The sequence below is a fragment of the Aquarana catesbeiana genome, linkage group LG01 (genome assembly GCF_042186555.1).
Source record: "Aquarana catesbeiana isolate 2022-GZ linkage group LG01, ASM4218655v1, whole genome shotgun sequence".
Taxonomy (NCBI): Eukaryota; Metazoa; Chordata; class Amphibia; order Anura; family Ranidae; genus Aquarana; species Aquarana catesbeiana.
In genome coordinates, this window is record NC_133324.1 from 756594792 (window position 1) to 756619106 (window position 24315).

General features: G+C 43.2%; 1 protein-coding gene across 2 annotated transcripts in view; it reads right to left on the reverse strand.

The window, feature by feature from the left end:
• Window positions 1–24315, reverse strand: part of FSTL5 (follistatin like 5) — a 1055781-nt gene that overhangs the window by 75496 nt on the left and 955970 nt on the right. The window contains exon 11 of one of the 2 annotated variants that reach the window (XM_073606014.1): window positions 8597–8623. The exons of the other annotated variant lie outside the window; for it this stretch is intronic. Within the exon in view, the coding sequence (XP_073462115.1) occupies window positions 8597–8623 (27 nt within the window). The remainder of the gene's footprint in view (window positions 1–8596; window positions 8624–24315) is intronic. 2 annotated transcript variants of the gene reach the window in all.

Here is a 24315-nt window from a genome sequence, read left to right on the forward strand (position 1 = left end):
TGATGCACAGAACTATATGGTGTTAAACTGGCAGTAATGCACACAGAAGTAAATGGCGTTAAACTGGCAGTAACGCACATAACTATATGGCGTTAAACTTGTAGTAACGCACACAGAACTATATAGCATTAAACTGGCAGTAACGCACTTAAAACAATATGGCGTTAAACTGGCAGTAACGCATGCAAAACGATATGGCGTTAAACTGGCAGTAATACAAGTAAAACGATATGGCGTTAAACTTGTAGTAACGCACACAGAACTATAGAGCGTTAAACTGACAGTAACGCACTTAAAACAATATGGCGTTAAACTGGCAGTAACGCATGCAAAACGATATGGCGTTAAACTGGCAGTAATACAAGTAAAACGATATGGCGTTAAACTGGCAGTAACGCACAAAACTATATGGCGTTAAACTTGTAGTAATGCACACAGAACTATATGGCGTTAAACTGGCAGTAATGCACGCAAAACTATATGGCACTAAACAGGCAGTAACGCACGCAAAATGATATGGCGTTAAACTGGCAGTAACGCATGCAAAACGATATGGCATTAAACTGGCAGTAACGCATGCAATACAATATGGCGTATAACTGGCAGTAACGCACGCAAAACTATATGGCGTTAAACTGGCAGTAACGCACGCAATACAATATGGCGTTAAACTGGCAGAAAGGCAATCAAATAGACGGTGTTCAACCGTCACTACTCTGAACTGTCCCTACTCTAGCTATATACTAATGTCAAGATTACTGACACGGTCTCACTACACTACACTGAGACTATCTGAGCTGTCCCTACTCTAGCTGCACACTATGAAAAGCTGAATGATGTTTTTCTACTGACTGTTTCGTATTGCTTTCATGTCATACGAATCAAAGTCCGATTCAAGCCTAGTCGCCTCGGCGGCACAACGGTTCGCATCGGTCTTACCCCGCACACCAATTTGCAGTGGTTCTTACCATACCCTACAATTCATTATTTATTTATTTTTTTTTTTTCTGTCCGATTCACATCACCTCAGCAGCTACACGCATCACAGTCCACTCCGAACCTAGTCGCACAACGGTTCGTGTCACGAGTATCCCACACACCAATACATAACAGTCCCTATCACAAATCTACGATTTGTTACGTATGCCACTTCGCAGTTCCTTCCTACATATACAATTTCTGCTATCCTTCTTTTTCTTGCAAAACACGCATCTCAGCATATACCCACTTGCAATCGCTGCAACATGCATATCAGTATAAACTCCTTGCAATTGTTGCAAGATCACGCATCTCAACATTTGCAATTGCTGCAAACATGCATCTCAACATTTACTCCTTGCAATCGCTGCAAACACACGCATCTCGGCATATACCCATTTTTGCAATTGCTGCAACATGCATCTCAGTATAAACTCCTTGCAATCACTGCAAAAAACACGCATCTCAGCATATACCCATTTTCTAATCTCTGCAAAACATGCATCTCAGTACAAACTCCTTGCAATTGCTACAAATACACGCATCTTACCATTTACCCATTTGCAATCACTGCAAAACATGCATCTCAGTATAAACTCCTTACAATTGCTGCAAATACACGCATCTTAGTGTTTACTCACTTGCAAACGCTGCAAAACATGCATCTCAGCATATACCCATTTTTGCAATTGCTGCAAAACATGCATCTCAGTATAAACTCCTTGCAATTGCTGCAAAACATGCATCTCAGCATTTACCCATTTTTGCAATCACTGCAAAACATGAATCTCAGTATATACTCCTTACAATGGCTGCAAAAACACACATCTCAGCATATACCCATTTGCAATAGCTGCAAACATGCATCTCAACATATACTCCTTGCAATCGCTGCAAGCACACTCAGTGGTGCTCATACAGCCCACTTCATTTTTTAGTGGCACTTAATCGGTCACTCGTGTCCAGTGGCATTCATACGAGCCACTCATCGTTTTCGTCTGTCTTTTCTCCCTCAGGTCAGTCGAGTTCAGGTTCCATCCTGTACCATGTTGGACGTTATTTCCCAAATTAAAAAAAAAATGCTGTGTGCATCTTCACCAGGGTCAGTCGCACACAAGGGGGCATATAAAAAAAAAAAGGGGGAGGAAAAGAGTAAAGAAATCTTGTTGCACTCATGTCACCTCTACTGCAGGCGTTCCCGGTCAACCGAGTTTCGATCCTAATCAGGGCCTCTCTACTAGAGTGTCAGTCAGGGCCTAGTTCATGGGCTTTTCTATGACATCATTCTGCAGCACCCTTTCACTATACCGTTACTTCACATACATCATTGGACGTGATCTCCAGGCATTAGTTCTGTCACATATGTCTATACATGACACTCTGTTTTCGAAGGGCGACCCTTCACCTCGCAGATAAGGTCCCTTAACAGTAGGCTTGCTGGCAGTGCAAGTGTTAGCAGGCGGAGCACACGTCACCCCCTACAGACTGCAACATTCCTACGTAGGCCGTACCAGACTTCTACTTCTTGCCCCAGTATGCCCTGGGGTTCTGGTCTTCAGGTTTGTGCTCGCCACAGACAGGCACCCGAGCTATCGGTTATCTGGCCAGTCACCTCCTGGCCCACCTCAGTCGCCATGCACTCTTTTGAGTTTTCTAAATTTCCACTCTACATAAGTTCTGCACAACAGAACTCTGTCAGCTCCTGTCTATGCCTATCATTCCTTTTTCTGTACTTCTCCCCTTTTTTCTCCTCTCTGAGTTTTCTCTTTACCACTGCACTCTCTATCCTATGGCTATGGCTCTTCTTTAAATATGAGAACCCCGCCCCCCTTTGTCTTCTGGCTGGAGCTACGTCGCAAGCTGGCAGTGAGGACTTCACACCTGCCCCTCTTTTACCCCCCCAAGCGGGCTCAGAGTGCAGCTGCCTGCAGTCACCCAGGGGACGGAACATCCCCAAAGTCTTAGCTGAGTCGCAGGGATATTCCCTTTCTCACTACGGCCAGGAAGGCAGAGCTTTTTGGGCTCCTCTTCCCGCCTCCAGCTGCAGCTGGGCCCAACAGGCATCCCTACAATCAATCCACGGGGCCCAGCTGCACTCTTTGGTTTCCCCCTTAGCCGCAACAGTTTGGATGTCCAGACCAGAGTAACACCTTTGAAAGTTCGCCCTCCCTGACTTGATCATGGTCCCGATGACAGCTTCTCCTTCTGCAGGTACATCAGGCCCTGCACCTATCGTCCTCCCCGCTCATCTTGTCCCGACCAGCGTCAGGGAGGATATATTGGAGGGCAAAGACGTCAATTGGCATCCCTGCTCATCTCAGTCCATGACGTGGCTGACAACAAATCATATGCCTGGGAGGATGTCTCAGTGGTTGTCAAGTTGTGAGATCCCAGCCTCAGTCGTAAGCTGTAAGCCACTGAGTTTGCCTTAGCCTTCGGGATGTTCAGAGACGTACTTTGTTTAGCCACCCTCAGCAGGAAGGAGGAGCTGGACTTATACCTTCATGCAGTGACAGATCTTTCTTACAAATATGGAGGTTTTGCCTTCTATGACTACCATCGGTCGTTCTCAGCCAAAGCAGCAGCGAGACTTGCCCAGTTCCAGATCAGCTCTGACTGGAGCCTCACAGACACGGAACTTTTTTGTCACCACTTCGCCCACAAAGCTGATGTTTTCGCTCAGTCCCTCACTTGAACCTGTCACACCAGGCCCAGTGTCACAGGGTTATCCATTATCCGGAAGATTTTCTGCTCATCGAACACCTGGAGATACCCCCCGGTAGATCTAGACAAGCTAAGAGAGGTCTTCAACAATCTCAATGAACACATAGTGGAAGGCCAACACATTTCATAAGTTTCTCAGGCATCATCCTGGATACTCACGCTATGCAGCCTAGCCTGCCTTCTGACAAATTAGCTTGTGTTAGGTTGGTCATTCAGGAGTTTACCCAGTCACAGGAGTGTACTAAAAGACAGCTGCAGTCCTTGATAGGGATGCTCAATTTTTGCTATGAGAACTATTCCTTATTCCTCAGAGGCGGTTGTTCATCTCACGGCTCTTGGTCTTTCTCGCCCGAGTGCAGGACCCGATCAAGTCCTCAGACTAGACCCAGCAGCAATAGCAGACTTGGCTATGTGGGACGAGTTCCTCTTCAACTGGAATGGCATATCAATGTTTTTCCCTCAGTATCAGCTCAGTTGCCCCAGGTAGTCACAGATGCTGCAGCCATCCACCAGCTTTGCTGCAATTTTTGGCCATCACTGGTTCGCCAGACCTTGGCCCCCGGAAATCTGCCTGATTCCTGGTTTCCCTCGATCTTCGTCATTGTTCGAGCTGTACCCCATCGTGGCAGCAGCCCAAGTCTGGGGCCACACATGGACAGGTCAGACAGAGCTCTTCACCACAGACAACCAGGCTACAGCCGACATCATTAATAAGTGTAGATCCAAGTCGCTCCCCATCATGTCTTTCCTGAGCAGACTGCTGCAATTATCACTACATCACCAAATTTAACAGTTACTGTGAGCATATCCCTGGCAAGTGCAATTCCGCATCCGATGCACTGTCCCGCTTCAATTTTGTCTCATTCATCCAGCAGGAACCCAGAGCCGACCCATCATCCACTTCTATCCCACCTTGGTCTCAACTAACAATGGATTGAAGCCACACCTTGCCAATGCAACTTGGCTCATCAACCACTCACTGTCTAGCAACACACTAAAGGCTTATCGCAGGGCCTGGAACACCTACCGTAGGTTCCTTACCACGTGTCCCGGAACCACAGCAGATGATGTCACTCATATCCTAGCCTTTATATCTTATTGCCACACACAGCTGGCTCTCGCTCATATCAACTGGCTCTCGCTCATATCACTATCAGGCTGTACCTGGCCGGTATCCAAGCCACTATGTCCTTCATCTTACGGTCTCCAAAACGCAACAAACCGGACCCGGAGTGGATATCAACTTCTTTCAAACCAGCAACACCTGGTTCCCAGCAACGATCTTTTGACCGTCTGCTCTTTCACCTACACATCCAGCCAGTCTCCAGCCCGTTACTGTCTTTTCCGGTCAACACCCTGAGTGGCAGTTTATTAAACATGTTGGGGTCCTACTGGTCAACTTAGGCCTAGACCCCAGGCAGTATTCTGGACATTCCTTTGGACCGGCGCAGCCTCAGCCACATCTCAGCACGGAGTACCAGACAATGTGACCAAGAAGCTAGGCAGGTGAAAGTCTGCCTGCTTTACCAGATATATATTCCAAACCCTCAAGATGGCCCTTTCTCCAAGCTCACTCAATGAGGTTAGAGGCAATAAAGATACTTCTCTACCTGGTTATTTTTGGCCCTTTTTCTTGCCATACCTACCAGATGACCAAAAGCCATACCTCAGGTCTATTTATGTTGTCTTGTCGCGTGTTTATGTGATCCACATATGTCTCAGTCTTAGGGCCACAACCATAAATTAGAAGGCCAGTATGCTGGCCTGAATTTATGGGAGGAGCCTGGAGGGTATTTAAGCTGACAACTTCCCCTTCCTCTTTGTCAGTTCCAGTGCACGATACCCTCCCTCCCATTCCCCTTTTTACAGCACTTCTCAGCAAATTCTCTTCCACAATCATCCATTACTTATCTTGGGTATGGCCCCTTTTCTTGCCATACCTACCAGATGACCAAAAGCCACACCTCAGGTCTATTTATGTTGTGAGTCTTGTTGTGTGTTTATGTGATCCACATATGTCTCAGTCTTAGGGCCACGACTATATATATATATATATATATATATATATATGGTCACAAATACATTTTAAGGCAGGATTACCAAACCTTTACACCTTTCTGGGTCACATTGGAAGATGAGGAATAATCCTTGGCCACACATAAAATACACTAACAATTAGACATGTGCACACTGAAATATTTCGTTTCGGAATTTCGTTTTCGTCTGAAAAATAAATTTATTTAGTTACTCCCAAAATTCGTTCTTATTTATTTCATTTTTCGTTAAAAATTGCATTCGTCCGAAAATCCAAATTAAGGTCGAATCTGTCATTGAAGGCTTATGGTGTCTGTCGAATGTTCAAAGAAGATTCGACGGAGCAGCTAAACTGTACAACGCGTATAGTTTACCTGCTCCGTCGAATCTTCTTAGAACTTTCAACAGACACCATAAGCCAAAGTAGGTGTGTACTTAGTTCTAGCTATTTTACTGCTCCTTCTCTTTGGTTACAATCAGCCAATAACATTCATCATCATCATTATTTTTATTTATCTTTTCTTCCCTACGTCGAATCTTTTCTCCCCTACGTCGAATCTTTCCTCCCCTACGTCGAATCTTTCCTCCCCTACGTCGAATCTTTTCTCTCCTACGTCGAATCTTTCCTCCCCTACGTCGAATCTTTCCTCCCCTACGTCGAATCTTTTCTCTCTATGTAGAATAATCTTGGACTAATAGAGCTAAGGTTAGGCACATTCGACCACAGGTTTGATGGACACAGATTGTTATTGTCATCATCATGTGGAATCTCCTATCTATATCGAACTGTTGTAGCAACGAAAACGAAAATAAAGCATTTGTTTATGTCGGATCTTTCGTTTTTCGGACTCTGCACTTTCGTTATCGTTTGTTAAAATGATAACGAAAATACCTGAAATTCGGACGAAAATGCATTTGGACGAAAACGAATGCACATGTCTACTAACAATAAGGATAGCTGTTGAGCAGAAAAATCCGGGCAGATCACAAGGTAACGATCATTGATATAGATACCTACATGAGTAATAAAACTAACCCATCAATATCTGTTTTGATGGAGGTAGTAGCAATTCTCAATTAGTTCTCAAGGTGCTCATCAGATATTTTATTTTTAATTTTGCCCTTCATGTGCATCCTTGAAAATAGTTTCTCACATATATAGGTGCTCCTGAAAACTGATGGCCTGATTGTGGGTTGTTTTTCTTTTGGAAGATAAAACGTTTAAATGTCAAGTAAAGAGACACTGTCAATTTTTTTTCTTTGGCTGCACATGTTTGCTAAGTGTAAATGTATTTTTACAAAAAATTCAACAAAACAAATCAAGATTTTTAAGTAAGTTTACAATTTTGTGTTGGGCAACATTCATAGTGGTCTTGGGCCGCATGAGGCCCATTACATATTCACAGAGCTTCCAGAGTTTTGATTACATTTTACTGGAAACATCCTTTTTGGTAGAAGATCAATGACATGCCATCGTTTGAGGTAAAAAACCTGAAACACTATATTAATGGAAACTATTTTATAAGGAAATAAAATGCACGTGATAATGTGTAACAGTAAACTGTACACGTGTTTTTTTTTTTTTTCGCCAACTGTAAAGAGGTACAGTATTTAATCCAAAATCAAAAATTTAATATATTGCAGCTTACCAATTAGTAGGTTTGGTGGTTGCATCAATTTTCCTTGATTAAGTTTTTCCCCCTCTGCTTTCACCTAGTGATCTGGCCAGTAACACACCTCCTGTATTAAAGGGACCCACTCTGGATGAATGAGCACAGGGGCCACCTTTAGACAGCAAAATTGTCAGTTTAGGGGAGGGGAGTGTAGGATGTACTAGTAAATTTAGATACACTAACAAATTGATACCGAACCCCAGCTAACACTTTATAAGCAGAGACAGAAAACAGTTATTTTTCCTTTTGGGATAAAGGTTTTACATACATACATACATACATACAAGCTGACTGTTGTAAGCACCACCGGTAGTGTTAAATGGTTTGTCTCATTCGTGTAACTACATTCTGCTGGAAAGTTTGCTCTTTTAAAAAACAACAGACTTACTGGCCAGATCACCAGATGAAAATAAAAGAAAGAAAGCCTAAAAAAAGAAAATGTATGCAGCCATCACATCTAAGAAATGGTAAGCTGCAATATAATAAATATACAATAATAAATGTTTGTGTTGGGGTTTAATACCACTTTAAAAGCTCAGAAACATGAAAGATATTTTCTGTTTGATTGGTTTGAGATACAAACTTCATGCATTGCTGCATATGAATGAGCAAGCCTGTTTTTTAGTGAAAACTATTTCGTGAAAATTATAGTTGATCCTATATATGACAATATTGAGCCCTTTCTGTTATGTGACAGATATAAAAAAGATAAAGATAAATATTTTGAAATCTAGACTTCGCAAAACCTTTAAGTTACACACATACTGCAAATACAGTAATATATATATATTAATATCTTACACTTTGGCTTTATTAATATATTATAAACATAAAACAAATAAAATTCCAACTGTCAATTGCATTTTAATTGTATACATACGCAGGGCAGCAAATTAATGTGTTTCCTATTGAATAGCATTGCCCATTGCTTTACTGGTGCCCTTATCTCATCCCATATCTACCTGATGCGTTCATTTTTTTTTTTTTTGTCATGTGAAAAGAATACAAATATAAACTGATCATCAATAAAAATCTTGCACATGAAGCATATTAAAACATTAATGCTAAATCAAAAATGACTGCCAGGAGAGGAAATTCTAAATGGTATGAAATCAGCACCAAAATACCACATTTATCAATGGCTTTTACTGCTAAAACTAAGTATAAAAAATGTATTATTTGAATACCTTCTTTTCGCCACAATATATTGGACACTGCAGCATGTTGGAAAGAAAAAAAAAAAAACAAGACACAAACAAAATGAACAAAAGAAACAGATGAGTACGTGTATATGCAGAACAGTGAATTGTGCTGGAATTATAAACATCTACTGTATGTTAAATCATTTTATGGAAATGTCTGTTCATTATGCAAAATAGCAAACAAGCACTCCATGTTTCAATGCTGAACACACTTTAAGTTCTAAGTATAAGATCATTTAGCCTTAGTTTTGAATATACTGTATCTAGATAACAGGGGCATTGCTTTTCAATATATTACATAGATTGGTATCAAACACTGGCTCCGCTTTACACTGTAAATATAAGCTACTCATTGAAATGTAGTGATGGACAGGTCTTCTACACATTTGAGGGGTCAGCTTAGAACTTTGTCTTTGGGAAGTCCTAAATACCATCTAAAAATAACAAACTTTGGGACTTCAGAAAAACACAACTGTTAGTTTATAAAATGTTAGGAAACTTCCAGATTATTTCCAACATTTTGCCCTTTTTGTATATAAGTGAAGTTTATTGTAGCTTGAAAAGGCTAAGCACACTTTAGGCACACATCCCCTTCTGGTCTTCTCCATCTTTGTTTGTTAGGTTTACATAAAGTAATATTTATATGGAACACTGATACTACAAGGCTCTTTTACTGTGCAGCCTATTCAGAGACACACCACTGGATTAAAGGCTAAATTCACCTTTTTCTTTCTAAATTCTAGCTCCCCTACCTACCAATATACCATCAATGTACCTCTGTTACAGACAAATAAAAGCTTTCTTTTATTTTTAGAAATAGGTCTTACCTTAGCCCCTGGTGCGCTCCACAGAAAAGTTAATGACTTCCTGGTATGTGGATTGAGGACGTAAAATCAGTAAGACACAGAAAGGAGCACCAGCTGACCTCATTAGCACACACCCCCTGCACCCAACAACTATGTATGCACAACATCCCCAGCATCTCTCCAGGCATGCATTTGCCCGGCTTGTTAATGTAGGCTGCCCCAGCTGCTATGTTTGCACGGCATCCCCAGCATTCCTTCAGATGGGTCTGGGTTGCATGCTAAACTCTCTGGGGCCGTATGCAGGCCGTGGACCACAGGTTGGAAGCCCCTGATGTAGTGCAAAGGCCTGCCTGATTAGATACAGAGTGAATGAATAGATAGTTGGGTCCTTCTATTCCATACTTTTGGTACATCTAACGGAAAGTGTACATAGATTGTATAGTGTATGGACACAACACCTTAAAGCGGGGGGGCGTTGCCTGGACAGCGATGTCAGCAGACGTGTGTGACTGAAGCTCCGCTCGTGGCAGATACTTCTACTCACATCCTGCGCCTTAGAAACTTTGAGTTTTTTCCCCTGAACTTGTGGGATCTGATATAGCGACCTGGGCACACTATGTCCCCGCCGAAACGTAACAACACAGCCTCCTCATCTTTAGACCGGTACCGGAGGACAGAGCGGGCCTCTGAGGAACAAGATGGTGCGCGCCAGCACCCCACGCGGCCTCCCATACAGAGCAAGAGCAGATGGCACAGCTAAGGTACTGGAAGCAATATCCCTCTGCCAATCCACCTTGACATCAAAAATAGAGGAGGTAAAAGTGGACATCTCACTTATCAGACATGACATGACTAAACTCCAGGAACGGGTTACCGAAGCTGAGACTCGGATCGGGCTGCGGAGGACACACTATACCCCTTGCAGAACTCACAGGAGGACTTGCAGCGTCAGCTGCAACAACTGGCACAGAAGCAGAACCGAGCCTGCCGGTCCAACCTCCGGTTTATTGGACTACCGGAAGGCTCTGAGGGCACAGACCCAGCCACTTTCCTAGAGCAGCTTCTGGTTGCAACATATGGCAGAGATGCCTTCTCGGCCACATTAGTGGTGGAGCGGGCCCACCGGATGCCAGCCCGTCATCCGCCTGAAGGAGCACCCCCATGCACTTCTATTGTGAAATTGCTCAATTTCAGGGACTGAGATGCGGTCCTACGTCTCGCCAGAATAAAAGGAAATATTCCGTATCAATCCGGATTCATCTCAGTGTTTCCGGACTTCTCAGCAGAAGTCCAGCGACAACGGCACGATTCTCCGAAATTAAACGCCGTCTGAGATCACACCATATCAAGTATGCAATGTTGTTCCCAGCCTGCCTCCGAATAGTTGGAGAAGATCGGGTACACTTCTTTGAGGACCCAAATCTGGCTTCGGCGTGGCTGGATCAGCAAGATGCTCAAAGGAACCGACCTGCCTAAAGCATGCCCCAGCCTGCAAAATAACGTAAGTGCCATTTCATAATCTCTTGTATATACTACTTCCCATGACTGCCATAACACACATCCACGGATGTGCATACATTGATCTCAATCTGCATGCAAATGGGCGATCATAGACTGCAACAACAAGCCACTACGATCCCGGATCCTGATTATAAATGATCCAAATCCTTTCATTGACAAAATCTGTATGACACCAATATGCCTTTGCTACTGCCAAAATGATATATGACCTTCATCACAAGGACTGTACATTTTCCTAAAGACTGCCCTCATGGCAGACATCCCTAACCTGAGGAGACACACACACTGGAACAATAAACCAGTCTGCCTCCCCTCTACTTTACTTAATCCTCATCAGAACACTAACTGCACCAGTGAGGAATGCAGAGGAAGGATCATTCTCTTATAGCCACATTATGTATATGGTGTCTACATTAGACTATGCTCATCTCTCATTATCAGATGCCACAGCGGAGCACGGACTCAGGTTTACGAGATTTGTCTATCCTGATAAATAATTGTCACTGCGCTTACTCCATCGCTGGATCGACATCCAGAATTTGTTCGCCCCCAACGCGAGATTGTTACGTCGGCACTGGCGCTGCCCAATAGGCTACCGCCGGTGACGATATGTTTAATGTGCATTTGGTTGTCATTTTTTCTGTAAGTGACTTACAAGCAATGCCACCTTGTTACAGCAGCACAAGTTTTGGGATGCAAGCCCCAGTGAAGTTTGGGCGGCTGAAGGCAGGGGGGGAGGGAAGGGGAAATGTTAAAGTTAATTTAAAGAACATGCATAATAACCTGATGTGTAATGACGTGAAAGTATTTATATGCTATTTTTGGAAAGGGAGAGGAGGGGCTATACTTACCTTAGTGTGGAGGGGGTGGCGTATGCCCTTGAAAAATACCTTCTTTTTACCCTTAAAAAGTTAGTTACATCACCAATAAAACTTAAAATTCCTCATTTGGAATATCGGCGGGATCCGCGACAAACTAAAACGTACAGCAGTTTTTACCTGTCTTAAAACGTATCATGCAGACATAACCGTCTTAGTCGAGACACATGTTACAGGACAGCTCGCTTGCGCTGAAGCGGCCCTGGATAGGATGGGCGTTCCACGCCAACCACTCTCCATACTCTTGAGGGGTCTCGGTTCTTATAGCTAAAACTACTCCTTTTGTAATTATCTCTGTGCGCACAGACCCCCAAGGTAGCTTCATCTTCCTACACTGTACATTATACGGCTCGCAATATTTGATAATGGCATTCTACATACCCCCACCGTACAAGTCTAACCTAATCACTAAAGGTTTGTTATATATGGCGCAACACCCCAATATACCTGCTATTTGGCTGGGGGATTTCAATATGGTTCTAAACCCTCAGAAAGATAGAATACATTCGAGCCAGAGCACCCACCTCCCAGACACCACTAGGTTTGGACGCACATTAAAAGAATTCTCACTGATTGATACATGGAGATACAACCATCCCCATGCTCAGGCATACTCATGCTTCTCGACGACTCACTCCACTATGTCCCGAATTGATCTCATTCTAATCTCTGACACACTGCTTCCCCATCTATGAGGCTCAGGGTATCACACTAGAACTCTCTCTGATCATGCCCCCTGTCGGGCAACTCTGCATCTAACCCCGAATATAGGACCTCGCACCTGGCGTCTCTACCCCTTTTGGCTATCAATGTTGAAAGATCAAGAGGACATACACCAGGAATGGCAATTTTACTTTAATGTTAACAGGGACACAGCCCCAGTGGGACAAGTCTGGGAAGCGTACAAATTACACATCCGTACTGTCCTCTCCTCGCGAATAAACAGAATAAAAGCCTCCTCTAATCTAATTATCAATCAGGCCTCAGATAAAGCAGACATACTAGCAAGGGAATTTCAAAAAGATCCCACTCAGGATAGAGCAGCGGCTATTAGACTCCACACTCGTCTCTTAGACCAGTTACAGTATGAAAAAGCTAAAAAGAAACTCTTCTTCCTAGAACAACGCGTGTTCGAACAAGGGGAGCGCGCCAGTAAATTATTAGCATACCTGACCCGCCAGGATACTAACTCCCCAGTAGTAGTAACAATTGTAGGCCCTCATAACGACACATTCTCGGACCCCCCAGCGGTTGCAGAGACATTCCAGAAATACTATTCTGATTTATATTCCTCTAAGGTAAGAGTCACCGCACAGGAAACTAGGGCCTTCCTCCAGGATATCCCCTTTCCACAACTCTCAACTGCAGGATCTAGAGGCTCCTCTTATGGTAGATGAGGTTGCCTTGGCCATAGCATCACTAGCATCAGCTAAGGCACCGGGAGGGGACAGCATACCATTGGACGTTTATGCAACATATTCGGAGATACTAGTCCCCGAACTATTGAAACTGTATAATCATATATTTGAAACTGAATCCCTCCCTGAAACCCTTCGCCAAGCAGTAATCATAGTAATTCCCAAACCAGGTAAAGACCCCCAGCTACCGGAATCTTATCGCCCAATTTCGCTTCTTCAAGCAGATATAATCTATATAATACTAGCAAAAATACTAGCTATGCGCCTCAATAACAGTATTCTCTCCCTCATCCATCCTGATCAGATGGGATTCATGCCTGGGAAAAACACAGCCATGAATCTAAGACGCCTGTATATGAATATTCAAGTGGATCACGAAAATACGGGAGATAGAGTGGTAGTGGCACTCGATGCTGCCAAGGCGTTCGATTCGGTGGAGTAGGAATACCTTTGGGAGTGCCTGAGGGGATTTGGACTCGGCCATAATTTCATAAAATGGGTACAACTACTGTATTATTCCCCGGTGGCTAGAGTGGTGGTGAATGGATGGACATCCGATTCCTTCCCGCTGGGAAGGGGAACCAGTCAGGGCTGTCCGCTATCCCCTCTACTGTACGCCCTAGCAGTGGAGCCTCTCGCTATCTTCCTTAGGCAAAGCCCACACATACGTGGGCTGCGCATGGGATCTCTTATTGAGACGTTAAGTCTATACGCATATGACATGCTCTTCTACCTAGAGGATACTGGCCCATCTCTCCAAGCAGCCCTATTGACCATTGAAGAATTCGGAAAACACTCAGGCTTCAGCATGAACTGGTCCAAATCACAGGTCCTCCCCCTTGACGTGTCGTCCCCATCACGCAGTGCGGCCTCCCTTCCTTTGCAAAGAGTTGCCTCCATTAAATATTTAGGAGTAGAGATCACTAGAGACCCATTAGAATACATCACCAACAATATCGAACCACTTTTTTCATTCTTAAAATCCCATACACAAACCTGGGCAAGACTCCCATTGGGTATAATGGGCAGAATTAACTTGTTCAAGATAATATTACTGCCGAAGTTCCTCTATATGCTCTGGAACTCCCCGATACTCATTCCCCTTAAAATCTTTAAAACAATTGACAAAATCATCAATTCCTTTGTATGGGGGTCTAATAGACACAAGCTAGATTGGAACACGCTCAATAACCCAACCTCCTCTGGAGGGACAGCCCTACCGGATTTGTATACATATTACATAGCAGCACAGCTCTCGCACTTTTATTATATCCACAAAACAGATGAAGATAGATACAGTATCAAACCTTAGTATGTAAGAAACCAAATAGCGACATATATTCTCCACTACAAGTGCTATTCAGGGGCGGGAACAGGAAGCGAAAGAGAGAGGACCGAAACTTGCTGTTGTCTCAACACAGATGCGTGTGGGAGAAGGCGATCAGACTGACTGGAGCTGATTTTTTTCACTCGCATACACCCTTGTGGCACAACCCCCAGCTGGGAGAATTGATATCCCTACCTGGGGCTACCAGTTGGGCCGCCAAAGGAATAGTGTTCTTATTCCAGGTCACTACTATATTTGGTGTAATAAACTTCCAAACATTATGCGAGGAGTACGACCTCCCCCCCCACATGCAATTTAGCTATATGCAATTGAAACATGCGCTCCAAACTCAATTTGCGAATGGCTTCCCCAACCCACAAATGCTACCATTGGTAGATGTGATCACAGGAACGAACCCACAAAAACTTATATCCAATCTATATGCCACATTGCGAACTAAATCGGTAGCGAGGATTATTGACACAGCCAGGATTAGATGGGAGGAAGACATAGGGCCAATAGATGATTCTGACTGGGAAGACATATTGGAGAATGTTAAAAAAAATCACCTAAAATTTCAGAACGCCTGACCCAGCTGTATATAATACATAAATCCTACTTCACGCCCTCTAAAATTGTCAAATTCTCCCCACATCAGAACCCAAACTGCCCAAGATGCTCTAGTAATTTGTGCTCATTCTTCCACCTATTATGATTGTGCCCAGAGATACAAAGTTACTGGGCACAAATTATAAAATTTCTACATGACCACATGGGATCACCAGTCCATTTAGACCCCAAATCATGTCTTCTTGGGCTACTCCCGGATGCCACCATGGACAGATCCCTAGTCACATTCCTCAGCGAATCTCTATTCTGCGCCAGAAAACTAGTCGCCAAACACTGGATGAGTACAGATTCTCCCACTATACAGGCCTGGGTTAGGGAAGTGAATGCGGCACTGCCATACAAAAAGGTGATGTACAAACACAGGGGGTGCCCAAACAAATACCATAAAATATGGGATAAATGGTTAGATAATACTAATACTTGTACAAATTAACTTATGGCGATAACCCGTACAACTGGTGAGTCGGACGTGGTCACCTTGAGCTGCATAGCCTTAATATCAAAGACTGTATTTAATGATGTAAAACCTGATAATGGAAGAGAAAATACAGGGGGGAATTGGCAATCTGTGGTATTTGAAGCCATATATGTATCTATACACTGGTATATTTTATAGGTTAAACATACTCTTCTACGCTCAATGAACAATACCCTCTCTTGTGATTGTATGACATGCACTACTTCTGTATGTTGGTTTTTTTCTTCTCAACAATAAACATGTTCTTTTAAAAAAACAAACAAAAAAAACACCTTAAAGCGGAAGTAAAGCCATCCATAAAACAGTTTCATTTCCAGCACATGCCGGAAATGTAACACTCCCATTGGTAGTGCTCTCAACCAAACTGTCAAACCATCCAATGGCTGGTGTTATAAATGATCACATGTGCAGCATCATGGCAGTTGTAGATTAAACAGAGGCAAAGATGGCAACTTTCTTGGCTAAAAATGATAGGAGGGTTTACTTTACGCACTTTCAGCGCCAATAATTGTTAATGGCAACCCAAATGCGGAAGCAAACACACATTTTGCCGCATGAAAATAAACAAGTGCCAAGCGCAGTACAACACTCAATAAAAGAACGTGCAAACTGCAAAACGCCAATATGTCCCATGAGTTGCTTTTCTAGATGTAGGGAAGCCCGTTGAAATCAATGGGCTGTGCTAGGCATGTCTCTGGAAAAACTAGCCAAAAGATGCATGGCTCCACTATGTTAGGTGTTAATGGGGCCTTAAAGTGAAATAGGTGTTTTTACACAGGAACAATGAGGCTTCATTCACATTTGCATGTTTCTGAACAAAAAACGCCTGCTTTGCTGCTCATTGTTGAAATGTGCTGCAAATGCACATGGTGCTTGGCGTCACCATGAAATGTTAATGGCACCCCAAGCATAGGAATCAGGTGCATGTTTCGCAAAACAAAAATATTGCAAATGCACTAAAAAATTAGGTAAAGAAAAAAAAGAATTTTGGAGCATCTTTGGAGCATTCGCCATGCATAGGGAAGTCCATTCAGGTGAACTGGTTGCCCTATGTGCGATGAGCAGAAATGCTCCAAAATATACAGAGATGTGAATGGGGCCTGACAGCTGAATATCTCCATCCACTCCCTCATATGTACATCCATAAAGGTGGCCATACACTACATCAGGGGTGTCAAACCCTTGGCCTGCATGGGTCCCCAGAGACTTTACCATTTGAGCCGGACCCATCTGGAGAAAAGCTGAGGATGCCGTGCACACATTGAAGCTGCAACAGAGGTACATTAATGGCATATTGGTACATAGGGGATTTGGAATTTATATATTAAAAAAAGGCAAACTTAGCCTTGAAATGAAATGCCTGCCAGTAAATTATCAACCTGCCCCTTCTGATGAAGACAGAGGAGCTCAGACTGGTACAGGGAATGATTTCAAAACTAGTCTGTGCTACCTAGCCACTTGATGACCAGGCCTTTTCTGGAAATTTTTGTTTACAAGTTTAAATCTATTTTTTGCTAAAAAAAAAATACTTAGAACTCCCCAAACATTATATATATCTATATCTCTATATCTATCTATCTATATATAGATAGATATATCTATCTATCTATATATAGATAGATAGATATATCTATCTATCTATATATATATAGATATATCTATATCTATCTATATATATATCTATATATATAGATAGATATAGATATATCTATCTATATATATAGATATATATATATCCATTGTTTTTCTTTTTTAGCAGAGACCCTAGAGAATAAAATGGTGATTATTGCAATATTTTATGTCACACTGTATTTGTGCAGCAGTCCTTCAAATGCAATAAAAAAAAAATCACACTTTAATGAATAATAAAAAAACACAAACACAATGATTTTTTTGTATAATGTGAAAGATGATGTTATGCTGAGTAAATATAGCTAACATGTAATGCTTTAAAATTGTGCACGCTTGTGGAATGGCGACAAACTATGGTACTTAAAAATCTCCATAGGCGATGCTTTAAAATTTTGTACAGGTTACCTGTTTAGAGTTACAGAGGAGGTCTTGCACTAGAGTTTTTGCTCTCACTCTAACGATCCCAGCAATACCTCACCTCATTTGTGGTTTGAACACGGTTTACATATGCTGGTGCGACTTAAGTATGCGTTCGCTTCTGCGCGTGAATATGGAGGGATGCGGCACTTTAAAAATGTTTTTCTTATTTATTTTACTTTTTATTTTTTATTTTACACTGTCCCTCTATTATATTTTTTTATCACTTTTATTCCTATTACAAGGAATGTAAACATCCCGTATAATAGTGGTACGCATGACAGATCCTCTTTAATGAGAGATCTGGGAGCAAAAAGACCCCAGATCTCTCATTTATGCAAAAGAAAAAAAATAGTTTTTGCCTTTTGACAAAAAATAATAATTTGTTTTGGCCCGAGAACCAGAAGTGATGTCAGCGGTTGCTCCGGTCCTCCAAAGGCATAGAGACAAGGGGGGGCCATCTTGTCCTCACTCAACTTTCTGCCCAGCAAAGGGCCACATCGGATGGCTTCCAATGGCTCCAGTAAGCCTGGAAAGGACCGAGATGCAGCAAGAGGGGGGGCACATCTCCCGCCATCTCTAAAAGAGATCTCCTGGGGAATGCATCCATGGGACCACTTTATCTGATGCAGAATTGCCCATAGTAAAGGATAATATTGTGGTTATGGCAGCTAGCTGCTGCCATAACACTGGTATTTAATGTCAAAGTAATGACATATTTTTACTATGGTTCAGTCGGCAAGTTGCTAGACAGGTACATAAAGTGCACTTTTCCATTGGGAGCATTAAAGAAGAGCTCCAGGCTCCTCCCAAAAAATTAAAAGGCAGCAGCTACAAATACTGTAGCTGCTGACTTTTAATATAAGAACACTTACCTGTCGGTGATCCAGCAATGTCCTCCCTTGAATCGATTATTTAATCAGGTTCCGGTGCAGACACTGGCTTCTCTAGTAAGGGAAACAGGAAGTGCAGCTTGGGGACTTCACAGCCTGTTTCCTACTGCACATGCATCCACCCTGTAAATGGTCCTGTAGTCTGACACCTGTGATGTGTCCCAGAAGATTGCGGGGGGGGAAGGAGGGGGGCTGAACTTCCAGTTTAGATCACTGCAGTATTCTGAGCCAGAAGTGGGAGCGGGTACCTGTCAAAAACAGGTACCCGTTCCCCCCAAAAGTGCCAAATGTGGCGGGAGGGAGGTGCAAACAAGTGGAGCTTCCCTTTTTGTGTGGAGCTCTGCTTTAAAGTGTTACTATACCCAGGACCCTGCATTTACTATATCTGGTCTCCCACAGTACACAGAACATGGAAATGCAATTCTTTTAGTAAATATAAACAGCTAAATACCCTTTCTCATTAGCAGTATATAACAGTCTTGGGACTTCTATCAGTGTCCTGCCAAGCACTGGTTGAAGCTTGTAGGAGGAGCTTGCATCCTCCTCTAACTGTCCTATGAGCCTGTATGACCCTTGAACCTTTGTCTGGACAGTCCTGTGCTGATCACACGCACCTTCCCAAAAAAAGAAGAAACTCTTTAGCAATACACACTAAACTGAACATGTGCAGAGTGCCTCCACGGCTTTGTACTATCAGCAGATGGATTGGGGCAGAAAAAGAAGGGGAGGATAGGTGAAGACTTTTTACACAATGTGGAGGATTATCCCCTACCACAGTGAGTATAATGAGCATCCCTTACTGCATATACAGACTGATTTTGCTGTTGTAGGTTTAGTAACACTTTAACAGATAGGTGAGTTCTCAGTTGTGCATATGTTAAAATTACACACATTTGGCTTGAAGATAACATAAAACCTCCAAAACATGACATATTTATTGAAAGTAGAAACCCTATAGAATAAAATAGTGGCAGCTGCAATTTTTGTTGTCACATATTAGCGATACTGTTCAATAAAGCTATATTATCTGTAAAAAGTGTTTTTAAACAAGCACAATGCAATTTTGGTAAAACCAAAATAAAGATGAGATTGCGTTGAGTAAATAAATATCAAATATGTCAAGCCTTTAAACTGTATGCCAGGCACTTAGACACCTTCCCGCCCAGGCCAATTTTCAGCGCTGTCGTAATTTGAATGACAATTGCAAAAGTGAGTACACCCCTAAGTGAAAATGTCCAAATTGGGCCCAATTAGCCATTTTCTCTCCCCTGTGTCCTGTGACTCATTCAGGTCTCAGGTGTGAATGGGGAACAAGTGTGTTAAATTTGGTGTTATTGCTCTCACTCTCTCATACTGGTCACTGGAAGTTCAACATGGCATCTCATGGCAAAGAACTCTCTGAGGATCTGAAAAAAAGAATTGTTGCTCTACATAAAGATGGCATAGGCTATAAGAAGATTGCCAAGACCTTGAAACCGAGCTGCAGCATGGTGGCCAAGACCATACACTGGCTTAACCTCCCTGGCGGTATGATTCTGTCTGGAATTTTGTGCTGAAAGCGGTACAATTATTTTGCATGGAAATTTGATGCTATGTATTATAGGCCTGCAATTCTTAGTAATTACTTACTTAAACCTGACCAAACAAGACTCTAGTAGACATCCCAGATGTGATAAAGTTTGAAACACAAAATCATGATTTTACATTTTTAAATAATAGAATTTTATTCAATAATGTAATACAAACTAAAGAAATTTGTCAGACAAAGAAAATTCAATAAACATCCTGAGTGTGATACATTTTAAAGCAAGGTACAGCACACAGTCCCATGTCACAATCCGGACAATAGAACCTGCTTTCTTTTCTGATTTTTTTTCCCTTGTCATCTCTGCGTGAACAGCAAACCACGCACATCCTGGTAGGTGCTGCCTTTTTTGCGGTTGGCGGTATATAGTCCATAAAGTGCCGACCTGTTAGGCGTTCTGGGTTGGCAACACCAACAGCACGTCGTCCAGGTCTGTTCACATCTACTGACGGCATCTGGTGTTTGGCAAAAATCTGCTCAGCCACCTTCCAGATAAAATCTGCATGAACAAGAGGCCTGTCACTCCCTGCTCGGTACAAGATGTAAGCGTTCCAAAGGCATTGTTCCAGAAGATGCCTGAAAATCTTTTTGTAATATTTTTTCTGCTGTTTCCGCATAGTCGGATAAAAGGTCATTGCCTGATCGGCTCGGTCGACACCTCCCATAGTGCAATTATAGTCTATCACGACTTGCGGCTTCAGCACATCTTTCCCACCTTTTGTGTGGACCGTGGCAGTGGAGGTATTGTGCACAGTGCTCATGAGACACACGTCCTTCTTGTCACGCCAACGTATTGCCATCATCTTACCCTTCTGCCAGGCAACCATTTCTCCGGGTTTTAGTTTTTTTTTTCCAAACATAAATGGCATGTCACGTCTGTTAGGCCTAACTGTACCATAGGCATCAGTCTTGTTTTGGATCAAAACCTCAAACAGTTCCGGCGACGTATAGAAATTGTCCATGGTCACACAATATCCCTGGTTCAGTAATGGCTCCAGCAGTGTAAGGACAGATGATGTGGCTATCCCATAGTTGCTGTACCTGGGGTTGAACTTCGTGCCTTTAACGGTGTAAATGACCGAGTTCCATATGTACCCGGTGGATGACTCGCAGAGCATGTATGATTTGATGCCAAACCACGCTCTTTTGGATGCAATATACTGGATCCAGCTTAGGCGTCCTTTGTAGGCCATCAAACTCTCATCCACGCTAACGTCCCTTTCTGGCACGTAGGCCCGCTGGAAATTGTTCCCAATAATTTAGCATACCTCCCAGATTTTTTTTAGCTTGGGCGCAGGATGACCTCATCAAACTCTTCATTGTTAGTGAAGTGAAAATATTTCATGATGAGGGAAAAACGGAGTGGCCAATAACTTGTTGGTCCAGTACCATTTCTGGCGTGGTTTCTCCACCACCCCCTGAAGAATAATGAGTCAGAGAAACAGCCAGATGTCCTCTTTAGTCACCAGTTCCCACCTTCTGCTTCGGGAAAACCTGGCATGCAGCGTAGCGGATTGCTGCTGCTGGTAGCGATTTGTCTCTATGACAATTTTTTCAATTACCTCCTCTGTGAGAAATAATTGCAGGTATGCCAGAGGGTTGTCACACTCAACTTCGACCTTCATCCCAGGTGATCCAGTGAAGGGAAATCTTGGGGGCGCTACCTGGTCCGTATCGCACTCAATAGGGCACCAAGTGCGCACATCACTGATGTCAGGTGCAGGATCATCACCGCTGTCATCGCTGTCACTTGTCAGATCAGTGTCAGACGACAAATCTCCCCACGACTCACTATCGCTGAGTTCTGGGAGCAATTCCATGTCGCTGTCGCTGTCATTCAACTGCTCCAAAGGCGATTTTGTAGCGAAATGGCGCTTTTTGGATTCCATCTTCTCAATATTTTATTGGAGGCAAGGGGCACTGGATCAGTGAGATCTGAGATGATACAATGTAATCCTCTCAGATTACACTGTATCACCTCTTTTTATATGTGTGTTATTGTGTATGAACTTTTGAACTTTTTGAATTTCCCGCCTAGTTCCGCTCCCGTGCGCCGCTGCTGCTTGCAGGGAACGGAACTTGGAAGTGAGATGCGGTGATCGCGCTGGCGATCACAGCGGAGCACAGCCGAGGACAGTGGAGGGCATCGCTGGAACCCAGGAGAAGGTAAGGGCTCCGCTGGATGCTCTGCAATGTTATCCCGAGCGTGACTCGGGGTTACCGCTCCTGACAGTAAAAGTCAGACCCGAGTCACGCTCGGGATTACCGCCAAGGAGGTTAACAGGACAGGTTCCACTCAGAACAGGCCTTGCCATGGTCGACCAAAGAAGTTGAGTGCACGTGCTCAGCATCTTATACAGTGGTTGTCTTTGGGAAATAGACGTATGAGTGCTGCCAGCATTGCTGCAGAGGTTGAAGAGGTGGGGGGTCAGCCTGTCAGTGCTCAGACCATATGCCGACCAAAGAAGTTGAGTGCACGTGCTCAGCATCTTATACAGTGGTTGTCTTTGGGAAATAGACGTATGAGTGCTGCCAGCATTGCTGCAGAGGTTGAAGAGGTGGGGGGTCAGCCTGTCAGTGCTCAGACCATATGCCGCATACTGCATCAAATTGGTCTGCATGGCTGTCATCCCAGAAGGAAGCCTCTTCTAAAGATGATGCACAAGTAAGCCTGCAAACAGTTTGCTGAAGACAAGCAGACTAAGGACATGGATTACTGGATTACATATCCTGTGGTTTGATGAGACCAAGATAAATTTATTTGGTTCAGATGGTGTCAAGTGCGTGTGGCAGCAACCAGGTGAGGAGTTCAAAGACAAGTGTGTCTTGTCTACTGTTAAGCATGGTGGTGGGAGTGTCATGGTCTGGGGCTGCATGAGTGGTGCCGGCACTGGGAGCTAAAGTTCATTGAGGGAACCATGAATGCTAACATGTACTGTGACATACTTAAGCAGAGCATGATCCCATCCTTTTGGAGACTGGGCCACATGGCAGCATTCCAACATGATAATGACCCCAAAAATACCTCCAAGACGACCACTGCCTTACTAAAGAAGCTGGGGGTAAAGGTGATGGAGTGGCCAAGCATGTCTCCAGACCTAAACCCTATTGAGCATCTGTGGGGCATCCTCAAACGGAAGGTGGAGGAGCGCAAGGTCTCTAACATCCACCAGCTCCGTGATGTCATCATGGAGGAGTGGAAGAGGACTCCAGTGGCAACCTGTGAAGCTCTGGCGAACACCATGCCCAGGAGCGTTAAGGCAGTGCTGGAAAATAATGGTGGCCACACAAAATATTGACACTTTGGGACCAATTTGGACATTTTCACTTAGGGGTGTACTCACTTTTATTGCCAGCAGTTTAGACATTAATGGCTGTGTGTTGAGGTATTTTGAGGGGACAGCAATTTTACACTGTTATACAAGCTGTGCACTCACTACTTTACATTGTAGCAAAGTGTCATTTCTTCAGTGTTGTCACACGAAAAGATATAATAAAATATTTACAAAAATGTGAGGGGTGTACTCTTTTGTGAGAGGTGAGGTGATCATATCAAAATTAACATATTAAATGTTAAACGAATAATATTTCAGTCTATGTGTAATAGCTTGCACTTTCTGTGTGTAATATCATGCAACAATTTATACTCTGAAAATTCTCTTTCAAAATAGTCTTTCATACAGCAACAAACAAGTTTTTAAACAAGATGATGTTGAGATGCATCCCGTTTTTTTAATTATTTTTTTCTCCAGTGAACATAAATACCACTTTCTTAAGGAAAATTCCTCTCATGTAATATCTTCACAGATCCATTGGCAAAGTCCTTAAGATGAAAAGGTTGGGAGGAGCTTATGCATGCAAATTGTATGCCCACCTACACCACGGGTGGCAGGAACACAGAGAGGTTGACTTTCCAGTAGGACAGAGATACTGTAGCAGAGGTCTTTTTTTTATGTTTCCCACCAGCAGTGTTATCGCATGTGTGAACCTAGTGGATGGAACAAGACAAGTTAGGATCCAAATGTCATAGGAGATGTGAATCAATTAGTTCTTGGATTGGGCAGGGTTTTTGATGGTGTCAGTGCTAATCTAAGGTCCCCTCTCACATGATTGTCAGTA